The sequence below is a fragment of the Erythrolamprus reginae genome, chromosome 1 (assembly GCF_031021105.1).
Source record: "Erythrolamprus reginae isolate rEryReg1 chromosome 1, rEryReg1.hap1, whole genome shotgun sequence".
Classification (NCBI taxonomy): domain Eukaryota; kingdom Metazoa; phylum Chordata; class Lepidosauria; order Squamata; family Dipsadidae; genus Erythrolamprus; species Erythrolamprus reginae.
In genome coordinates this window covers 280,635,042-280,647,060 of record NC_091950.1, presented here as the reverse complement: position 1 = coordinate 280,647,060, position 12,019 = coordinate 280,635,042, and the positions used below count along the sequence as shown (strand labels likewise).

Here is a 12,019-nt window from a genome sequence, read left to right as displayed (position 1 = left end):
GGATAAGATAGAATCTTAAAAAATATTTTTCTAACATTGTGAAGAAACTTATAAATTGGTATTAGTATTTATAGCTGGACCTACAAGTCAACTCTGGACTAGTGAAGGTGATAAAATACTAAGATAAAACCATAGAACAATCAACTTCAATTCTAGCCATCATATTTTGTAGTTGGACCACCTTCTGCCACATGAGCCCCGGCAACTGGTCGGGTCCCACAGAGTTGGCCTTCTCCAGGTCCCATCAACTAGACAATGTCACTTGGCAGGGCCCAGGGTAAGAGCCTTCTCTGTGGGGGCTCTGGCCCTCTGGAATCAGCTCCCCGAGATTCGTACTGCCCCCCCCTCCTCACCTTCCATAAGAATTTGAAGACTCACTTGTGCCGACAGGCCTGGAGACACTAATCATCAGTCTCTGCCTATGGATGAATGTATGTTGAATGGAAAGTATATTGGCGGATTGGAATGACTGTTTTTTAATTAAATTGGGGTTTTAGACTGGTTGGTTTTAGTCATTATTGGATTTTAAAATTGTATTGTTTTTACATGTTGTAAGCTGCCCCAAGTCCTCGGAGAGGGGCGGGATACAAAACCAATAAAATTAATTAATTGATTGATTTTTTTTTTTAAGTCACTAGATTTTATTCAAATTTATTCCATGTACAACTGTTTGTAGTTACCTGAAGCTTACCAAGGCAGGAAACCCTGAAGCCAGGCTATTTTTATACCAATAAGATTTTTATACCAATGAAGATGTTCCGCCCCAGACGCCTGATGGACCCAGAGGGCTTTCAGACGGCGCTTGGGGTTATCCCAGAGGCACTCGTCCACAGTTCGGCGGAGTCTCTTGCGGAGGCCTGGAACACGGCTGCTGCGGAGGCTCTCGACCGGATTGCGCCTTTGCGACCTCTCCGAGGCGTTAGACCCCGTAGAGCCCCATGGTTCAACGAGGAGCTCCGGGAGTTGAAGCGCCAAAAGAGACGTCTAGAGAAGCGATGGAGGAAGAGTAGGTCTGAATCCGACCGAACACTTGTAAGAGCTTTTATTAAGACTTACAAAGTGGCGCTCAAGGCGGCAAGATGCGCGTACCATGCCGCCTTGATTGCATCAGCGGAATCCCGCCCGGCCGCTCTGTTTAGGGTGACCCGCTCCCTTCTTAATCAGGGGGGAGTTGGGGAGCCCTTGCAGAGTAGTGCCGAGGATTTTAACATGTTTTTCGCTGATAAAGTCGCTCGGATTCGGGCCGACCTCGACTCCAATTGTAAAACAGAGTCGACTGACAACAAGTCAGTCGAGGTGACTGGGGCACGTACTTGTCCACCTGTCTGGGAAGAGTTTGATCTGGTGACACCTGATGAAGTGGACAAGGCCATTGGAGCTGTGAGTTCCGCCACCTGTTTACTGGATCCGTGTCCCTCCTGGTTGGTTTCGGCCAGCAGGGAGGTGACACGGAGCTGGGCCCAGGAGATTACCAACGCTTCCTTGGGGAGGGGAGTTTTTCCATCACTCTATAAAGAAGCGCTTGTGCGCCCCCTCCTCAAGAAGCCCTCCCTGGACCCAGCTGTGCTTAATAACTATCGTCCAGTCTCCAACCTTCCCTTTATGGGGAAGGTTGTTGAGAAGGTGGTGGCACTCCAGCTCCAACGGTCCTTGGAAGAAGCCGATTATCTAGGTCCCCAGCAGTCGGGTTTCAGGCCCGGTTACAGCACGGAAACCGCTTTGGTCGCGTTGATGGATGATCTCTGGCGGGCCCGGGACAGGGGTTTATCCTCTGTCCTGGTGCTCCTTGACCTCTCAGCGGCTTTCGATACCATCGACCATTGTATCCTTCTGCACCGGCTGGAGGGGCTGGGGGTGGGAGGCACTGTTCTTCAGTGGTTCTCCTCCTACCTCTCTGGCCGGTCGCAGTCGGTGTTAGTGGGGGGACAGAGGTCGACTCCTAGGTCTCTCCCTTGTGGGGTGCCTCAGGGGTCGGTCGTCTCCCCCCTGCTATTTAACATCTACATGAAACCGCTGGGCGAGATCATCCAAGGACATGGGGTGAGGTATCATCAATATGCGGATGATACCCAGCTTTACATCTCCACCCCATGCCCAGTCAATGAAGCGGTGGAAGTGATGTGCCGGTGCCTGGAGGCTGTTGGGGCCTGGATGGGTGTCACCAGACTCAAGCTCAACCCGGATAAGACGGAGTGGCTGTGGGTTTTGCCTCCCAAGGACAATTCCATCTGTCCGTCCATTACCCTGGGGGGGGAATTATTGACCCCCTCAGAGAGGGTCCGCAACTTGGGCGTCCTCCTCGATCCACAGCTCACATTAGAACAACACCTTTCAGCTGTGGCGAGGGGGGGTTTGCCCAGGTTCGCCTGGTGCACCAGTTGCGGCCCTATCTGGACCGGGACTCATTGCTCACAGTCACTCATGCCCTCATTACCTCGAGGTTCGACTACTGTAATGCTCTCTACATGGGGCTACCTTTGAAAAGTGTTCGGAAACTTCAGATCGTGCAAAATGCAGCTGCGAGAGCAGTCATGGGCCTACCTAGGTATGCCCATGTTTCACCATCACTCCGCAGTCTGCATTGGCTGCCGATCAATTTCCGGTCACAATTCAAAGTGTTGGTTATGACCTTTAAAGCCCTTCATGGCATCGGACCAGAATATCTCCGAGACCGCCTCCTGCCGCACGAATCCCAGCGACCGATTAGGTCCCACAGAGTGGGCCTTCTCCGGGTCCCATCAACTAAACAATGTCGGTTGGCGGGCCCCAGGGGAAGAGCCTTCTCTGTGGCGGCACCGGCCCTCTGGAACCAACTCCCCCCGGAGATTAGAACTGCCCCTACTCTTCCTGCCTTCCGTAAACTCCTTAAAACCCACCTTTGCCGTCAGGCATGGGGGAACTGAACATCTCCCCCTGGGCACGTTTAATTTATGCATGGTATGTCTGTGTGTGTGTCTGTTAGCATATGGGGTTTTTAAATATTTAAATATTTTAAATTTGTCTGATTGCTTATGATTTGTTTTTACATGTTGTGAGCCGCCCCGAGTCTTCGGAGAGGGGCGGCATACAAATCTAAGTAATAAATAAATATTCCCTTTATTATCTGAACCTTTCCCTATTCCCCATTCAGGGATGGAAACAAAATGAAATAAAGACTAATGACCACCTATGGTAAACCAATACTGAATTCAATTTTAGCATGAGAAATAGTTCAACTCTGTCAGAATATCTGTCTCACTGATTGAGACACGTGTTATGGGCATCTGCACAGATGTGAATTGTTATTGGACATAAATTTGAAAGGAAGCGAGGAGAAAGATTAGGAAATTTGAATACCTTATGGGGAAGAAATAATTATCAATGGATAATTACCTATTGGTATACCAGTATGAGTTTAGTTAGATCAGGGTAATAACAGATGCCATTACATCATGCGGCAATATATTTAGTATGGGGGATTTTACCTGCTACATATTTCACTAGGGATAGCTTTCATTAGAAATATAATTTTAAATTCTTTTAACTATTGGATTTGTACTGTGTTTTATTGTTGTGAGCCGCCCCGAGTCTTTGGAGAGGGGTGGCATACAAATCTAATAAATAAATAAAATAAATGATATTGGTTCAACCGTTTCACAGAAAATCTATCCAAACAAAACTAATATTTAGATCATGATATGTGAAAGCAAGACAGCATTGGTATTTCCTTAAATATTAGATGTTTATTCATAACATTCCCTTGGTAAATCTTGCAACTGTGAAAAATATGCACACCCAAGAAGAGACGTCAAGCTTGAATTCTTTTTATGTATTATGAGATACTAACACAGTCTACGGAGAGGGGCGGCATACAAATCTAATTAATAATAATAATAATAATAATAATAATAATAATAATAATAAATTAGAGAGTAAAGTGGTGGAAAAATATACCACAGATCTGTTAATATAGATTCCTTCTGAATGGATAGTTCAATTAATGCACAGATGTCAAATCTGATTATGTCACATGATGTATCATGACATATCAAGCATTTTTTGTCTTTGTGGCGCTAGGGTGGGTGTGGCTACTGTATGGCGCATTCAACCCATTGGCCACCAGTTTGACCCTCCTATGTGAAATCTCTCTTCCTCTTGCCCAGAAAAATATTTGATAAAAGCAAGATAACATTTGTGAGATATATTTTTTTATTTTAAAAAAATGCATGTTTTGGAAAGTTGAATATGAAAAAAGATTTTTATGTTACAAAATAGCTTATTTGGGAAAATATCTGTTTTAAATGTTCACAACAAAATAAAATTTAATGGCATCAAAGAATATTTGTAAAAAGAGGGGATCTATGGGAATTTACTTGTGAAAGATCCATAGGTTGCACAATGTTGGAAATAAAAACAAATGCAGATATTTTTGGGGGACAGAATCTTAAATAGAAAAAAACATTAGAACATAGATCCATCACCACAGATCATAACATACAGATTTCTGATTCTACAGTCCTGCTTGCCATATCTTTTAATGTTCTGAGATAGACATGACATTTGTTTCTCCACCAAAATAACACATACTGTCAATATCCCTATAACAGACTGCAGATCTAGCTAGTCAGCAGAGCTCCAAGCACTTAAGAAAAATTATTTGACCCCCTCCCCATCAGGAATTAATCTGACAATTCTCTATAATAATTCTATTGAAGCAATAAACCTGATGGTCAATTTAAGTATAACTGTTGTATGCAATTAACTACTGATGAGCCAGAAAACCCAAAACATGCATTTTCTCTGATCATTCTTGGGCCATTATTCTCTTTCCTCTGAGCTAGATAAAAAGTGTGTATCATTATCAAAGATTAACTAATGCTTCATTAAATCCTTGAGAGTCAGCAAGTAGTGAATCAAAGCTTGCTTAGCTGAACACTAAGCAGAAATTGCAAGTGCTGCCCTAGAAACCAGGAGACTGTGAGTTCTAGTCCCAGTTTAGACATGAAAGCTGGCTGGGTGACCTTGAGCCAGTCACTCAGTCCAGGCTACCTCATGGGATTGTTGTTGTGAGGAAAATAGGAAGAAATTGTATTATGAATGCTGCCTTGAGTGACTTACAAAAATACAGCTCCTCCACTGCAAAAACATATGGACAACTCATCTTGACCAAGGAAAAACTATAGATGCAATTTATATTGACTTCTGCAAAGCTTTTGATTCAGTGGTCCACGACAAACTACTTCTAAAACTCAAATCCTATGGCATCTCAGGATCCCTCCACAGCTGGATTACTGCATTCCTCTCAAACAGACAACAAGTGGTCAAAATAGGAAGCTCCATATCCACACCCGTTCCTGTTAAAAGCAGTGTCTCCCAAGGTAGTGTACTGGGACCTACGTTCTTCATTCTCTACATCAATGACCTTTACGATCTCATCACAAGCAACTGTGTTCTTTTTGCAGATGATGTAAAACTCTTCAACACCACTGAAAACACAACTACTCTACAAAAAGATCTAGACTCAGTTTCTGACTGGTCCAACACATGGCAACTCCAAATCTCAACCAGCAAATACTCTGTCCTACACATCGGCAAAAAGAATCAGAACTTCAAATACAAACTGAATAAACAAATTATCAGAGATAATCCCCACTCGGTCAAGGACCTTGGAATACTAATAACTAAAGATCTAAGTGCCAAAGCCCACTACAACAACATTGTCAAAAAGGCCTCAAGAGTTGTTAATCTAATCCTATGTAGCTTCTGGCAATCTCACACTACTTACCAGAGCTTACAAAACTTTCGCCAGACCCATCTAGAATACAGCTCATCTGTTTGGAACCCATACCACATTTCTGACATTAACACCCTCGAAAATGTCCAAAGATACTTCACCAGAAGAACCCTTCACTCCTCTACCCGAAACAGAATTCCCTACGAAACTAGACTTACAATCCTGGGTCTTGAAAGCTTAGAATTACGATGCCTTAAACATGGTCTAAGTATTGCCCATAAGATCATATGCTGCAATGTCCTGCCTATCAAAGACTACTTCAACTTCAACCACAACAACAAAAGAGAACACAACAGATTCAAGCTTAATTAACCACTCCAAACTTGACTGTAAAAAATATGACTTTAGTCATCGAGTTGTTGAAGCGTGGAACTCATTACCGGACTCCGTAGTATCATCCCCTAACCCCCAACACTTTACCCTTAGACTATCCATGGTTGACCTCTCCAGATTCCTAAGAGGTCACTAAGGGGCGTACATAGGCACACTAGAGTGCCTTCTGTCCCCTGTCCTATAGTCTCTCCTATATCTCCTATATCTTCTCTCCTATATCTCTATATCTTCTCTCCTATATCTCTATAAGCTTCATTGTATATTATTGTGTATTGGACAAAATAAATAAATAAAAATAATAATGAACATCTAATACATGGGTATCAAACTTGCAGTGCCATATTGCCATCATGTGATGTTTCGTGATGTTTTTCCCATTCTCAGAATTGGGGAGGGCATGGCCTACGTATGACACATCAGGCCTGTAGGCCCTGATTTATTAAATAAATTGGCAGATCATTCTTTTTGCAGTTTGATTTGAATATAAGACTCCTTTAAACAGCTTTGAAAGAACTTAACATTTTCTCCTGAAATATAGTATGTTTCCCTGTAAAGTGTATAGTAGAGAAAACCCTTTCCCTAACTTTGCTGCATATTAAACTTCAGCATTAATAATCTATATGTCCACTATTATGCTATGGGCTATTCACTTTTCCATTTTAAAATGAGATTCCAGACAAATAAATAAATCTTTACAGTTTGAGCCTAAATCTATATAAAATTGGACTGACATTATATCTAATTTCACTTCTCTTGAAGGTATATCTGCAGAGTGAAGCATTAATCAATGGGATAGGCACTTGTAGATTTGTCCGTTATGCATTCCTTCAGATAGAGTCAAAAGCTGCTTTCTTTATGCTACTCTTGGTGAAGGCATTGGAGGATAAAGAGAACTAAAGTCAGGGGTGGGTTCCTCCCAGTTTGGACCAGATCACCTGAACCATTAGTGACCTGCTGATGACATAATGTTGGTGTCATGGATCTGGTTCTGTCGTTGCCAGTCTGTGCAGGCTGCCACCTTTTTTCTGAATTTTTGCCGAATTTTCCTGTGTTTGCTTCTCCTCATTCTCTCTTGAAAAAGGCCCTCCCACCTGTCCCTGGGTTAATGCTGATCTTTATTTCTTCACCCAAAGCACAGCTGATCTGCTCCTCAGCTGTGTTTTGGGCTGAATCCACCTTCTGAGCATGTTAAGTAGTACAAGGAGACATGCGTTGCAAACAAGTGGTAAAGGTGTGCGCTGAAATTTGATGAAAAAGTTGACACGAGACGTTTGGACAAAGAGAACAGAAATGTTTATTCTCTCTCTGGGTATACCAAAAATGGTTTGCAAAGCGGGTACTCTTCATAGGAAGAGACACTTATACAGAAGCTAAAGAGCAGGTTATATACTATTACACAGAATTCCTCAACCTATGATAGAGGTACACAGAATTCCTTGTCTAAATATGGTCTACATCATGTTTCCTTTCTCCTAAAGATGAATAGTACGTACCTTATATGGTTTATCATATACCCTAAAGAGATATGAATTGGGTAACTGTCCCTTCCACAAGAGCAACAGACACTTATCAGCAAATACTTATCTCCTTAAAACAGAATTTAAACAATAGACACAAAACTTAAAAACAGGAAATACTTATCTTCTGAAAACAGAATTTGAGCAACAGACATTGATCTTCTGAAAACAAAATTTAAACTATTTTATGCACAATGTATTTTTCCTTCAAAGATAAATGGAATCCACCTCTGGAAGGGCTCAAGTTAGGAAAAGCTGTTCTAGAAAATGCAGTGATATAAACTTTACATGATTTAATTATATATGGTCATATATGATTTTTTTAAAGTCCTGCCTCTTGGTGCCCTATTAATTATAGAACAGAAACAAGGTTTTTTTTAAAAAAAAAAACCTTAACAAGGAATTTCTTTTTAAATTTCAAAGTTGTAATTTTACAAATATTAGAACAGGGTCTGCTGGGGGTAAATACAAAATAAAACATTTTAGATAATATTTGTTAATTCCTCTAACTGAGGAATGAGCACATAATTGCTTTCAGGTTTTTTGTTTTGTTTTTTCTCTCTCTCCAATAGATGCAAAAGATATTTGAAAAACTTGCAGGTTTCAAAGAAATTCGAGTCTTGGGATTTAGGTAAGTGTTACTGCTTTTTGCTTTTAAAGTAACAAAGCTGTTGTGATTATTTATTTACCGTGTGATATCCTGCCTTTTCTGTGAGATCTCAAGGTAATGAATGTGAGGATTTCTCCTCATTTTGTTTCTATAGCAATTCTAGGAAGTACTGTGTGCTGAAAAATAGTGAATGGTCCAAATTCCCCAATAAATTATGGGATTAAATGAAGACTTAAAGTTAAATAGAGCCCCTTGCCCTTTTCATTACACTTTTTCAATTTCTTTTCTTAGAAGAAGTCATCAGGAGTTGGCTGAAATGCTTTTCTTTTTAAGCCTTTGAGGAACATCTGCTGATATTATTATTGGTAGTCATAGTAATTTAACTGAAAATATTTCTTAATGAGTTGATGACTTGCATATTTTCAGTCTTTTAGATTGAAGAAAATTGTTAAGCCTCTGGGATCACAAGCTGTTTTAAAACATGATGCACTTAAAAGCCTGTATGGTTTTCTTCACCATTGTAAGATTGGTTATAACAATTATTGTTAATAAAACTTTCTTCATTGGCTTCCATTAAAATTTGTAAGATACAATACAGCAAGAAATTTGAGGTTGCTAATTTCAAAACTGACATTTGTAAGGCCAAGTCTATCTTCAATCTCCAAATGTTTATGAAAATAATTCTTAATTTCTAAGGAATGAATAGCTATGATTGACTGGGAAAAAAATAATATTATTTAAAAAGACAGACCAAAAATACTTTAGAAAAGAGACTAGTAGCAATGCCTTTTAAGTAATGTATAATTTAAATGAAAAAATGTGTGGTTCCAGTGCAGAAGAAGTGTGAAGTGAAGTGAGCAGCAGAGGGGAATGATCTGGAAAAATAACATGCCGCCACAACAACTTTCCCTAAACTGACTTTTCGTCAACATCAGGCAGATGCTATCATCTAACGTTCATGGGCAGTCACTGATGTTTATATATCTCAGATGGATCTACCAAGGTTGACATATTAATTGCCTCTTGCCATCATAAGAAAATGGGGTTTCAGCTAGGACAGGGGTGTTAAAAGCAAGGCCTGTGGGCCACATCCAGCCCACAGGGTTCTCAGATCTGGCCCGCAGAACTGCCTTGAAAACATGAAAGACGCTATCACAGCCAAAAAGGGGGCTTACGAGGATCATGGGCCTCCCTCTTGAGCTCCGTTTTTGCTTGCAGAGGGTTGCAGGAGGCCATCCTAATTGAAAATGGAGCTCAGGAGTCTATTTTCACTGGCAGAGCATTCAGGCCACCATAGGGACCTTGACACAAGTGATGTTGAGCTGGTCATGACCACTCAAACCACACCCATCCCAGCCCCTAAGGCCAAACACAACCCTTATGTGGCCCTCAATAACATTAACTTTGACCATCCCGAGCTAGGATCTTCTTACAGTAAATAATTTTTGCAGCAACCACACAACTATAAATCTTGAGATTGATATGCATGCCCATCACAAATTTTCCTTTTCAGCGTAAGCAGTATTATATAGGGCAAAGAAAAGGAATAAGATACAGTAAGTGGTAACAAAGCAATAATAATAATAGTAAGGATAGCTAATAAAAATATGAAGATGAAAAATGAAATGTAATTAAATTTATTGCACTAAATTCTTTCATTACATTCTTGCCAAACATTTTGGCTTCCTCCATGTCCATACACACAATTTATATTAGCCTTTGTTTCTTAAACATCTCACTTCTTTTCATTAAGTTCCTCCAACAACTTTCTCTACCTTCCACTCTTTCTCAGTTCAGTCAGTCTTCCATCATGTACATGTTTTGCAATTTGAATACAAAACTTCAAATTTGTTTCCTGGTCTTTGTTTCTGTACAGTCCAGCCACTTCAGTACATCTCTTCCATCCTTGTCATTTCCTTTTGTCAAATTCCTTCATCATTCATTCTTCACTTTGTCTCTTTTTTGTTTACAACTTATTCTTCTTAAGTATCCCATTCCTACATAAGTTTTATGTTTCTACTGACATTTACATTCCTACTTTAATATAATAACATATTTGTATAAAGCATTCCAAAATACAAATCTATTTATTTATCATATACTTTCTTTGAATCAATAAAGAGTAAGCTTTCTTTCTCACATTCATGTAGTTAGAAGATGTTTCTGCTAACAGTAAGGATAGTACATTATTTAAGCACATCTTGACCCATTTACCACAACTGTAGGCAAAACTGATTTTTCCCCAGGCATGCTCACACTATTCTATGCAAGTTAGGATTTCTGATTTAGAGACTTTCCTACAAGCCAGAATAGATTTGCCCACATTAGCAGGTCTTTGCAATGTGCTAACACAACTCGATACATTATTCCATCCTTCTAAATAAACAATCAATGTTTATATTTCTTGGTTTTTCTCTTTGTCCAAGAATGACTTTATATAAAATTGAGGGTGGTTAAAAATAAATCTGGAAGAAAAATAGTAATTACTGTAGCTAGACATGAATTCCGCGCCTCATCCAATCCCAGTTCAAGACATTAATTTCAGCTTGTTGGGTGCAATTTGGATATAATGTATTAACTCCCTGCTGATCTTTACATTCCACTGAAGGTAATAAGTGGTATCACCTTCAGTTGGTGGTTCTGTGCTCCAATTTTTCCCTTTTCCCCCAGCCTTTGAGGATGAAGTAAATACAGTGGTACCTCTACCTAAGAACGTCTCTACTTAAGAACTTTTCTAGATAAGAACCAGGTGTTCAAGACTTTTTTGCCTCTTCTTAAGAACCTTTTCCTACTTAAGAACCCGAGCCTGGAAAAAATTCCCAGGAAATTTGAGAGCAGCACGAAGGCCAAGCCAGTTTCCTACTATTCCCCCTTTAATCCCGGCCATCTCGGGCTTTTCTGGGCTGCCAGAGGAGCCTTTCAGTGGCACCTAAGGAGGCTTTGGCAGTCCAGAGCGAACAAAGCATTTTCCTTTCTTTGGGTGCTTGGAGAGGGAATAAACCTCTGCTAGCACCCAGAGAAAAGAAATGCTCCCTTCACTCTGGGCAGCCCAGAGCGAACAGAGTGTTTTCCCTTCTCTGGGCACTGCCTCAGAGTCCCTCTTTTTTTTTTGTTTAGCTTAAAGTTTTGGACTTTTTTGATTCCCCTCACCTCACCTTCTTCCTCAAACAGCGACTGTCCTTCTCCTCTCCTTCCTCTTCCTCCTCCCACCCAAATTCTGAGCTTTTCTTTCTTTCCTAATAGGTTTGCATGCATTATTTGCTTTTACATTGATTCCTATGGGAAAAATTGCTTCTACTTAAAAACTTTTCTACTTAAGAACCTGGTCACGGAACAAATTAAGTTCTTAAGTAGAGGTACCACTGTAATTTGTTATTGTTTCTAGTATCTCTATTTTGATTTCCACACACACACACACAGAGACATTCTGTTTAGGAGATACAATATAATCTTAAATGAATGCCAAAAGATTATTTCCTTTTTAAATTGGAGAAAGCAAAACTGTTTATCTTCCCTCTTTTTTTTTCTGTTCTGACATGTTATTTAGATTTTTTTCTTTCCAAACTAAAATAAGATATGGTTAAGAAGAGGGGGGGAGTGGAAAGAACCATGATCCTAAATTCAGGATAAAAATAAAATCAAAATCCTAAATGAGTACAAAGATTAGTCATGTTAATATTAGCCCAATAATATCATGGTGACATGATCCAGTGAAGTCTTTGATTATTGTAATGCTTATTCAAATCTTTAGCTAATTTAATAAATGCTTAAAGATGTCTTCATTAG

General features: G+C 40.1%; 1 protein-coding gene across 1 annotated transcript in view; it reads left to right on the top strand.

The window, feature by feature from the left end:
- The window catches only part of IMPG1 (interphotoreceptor matrix proteoglycan 1), an 87,764-nt gene that overhangs the window by 39,615 nt on the left and 36,130 nt on the right, over positions 1-12,019 (top strand). The window contains exon 8 of the mRNA XM_070764165.1: positions 8,196-8,254. Within this exon, the coding sequence (XP_070620266.1) occupies positions 8,196-8,254 (59 nt within the window). The remainder of the gene's footprint in view (positions 1-8,195; positions 8,255-12,019) is intronic.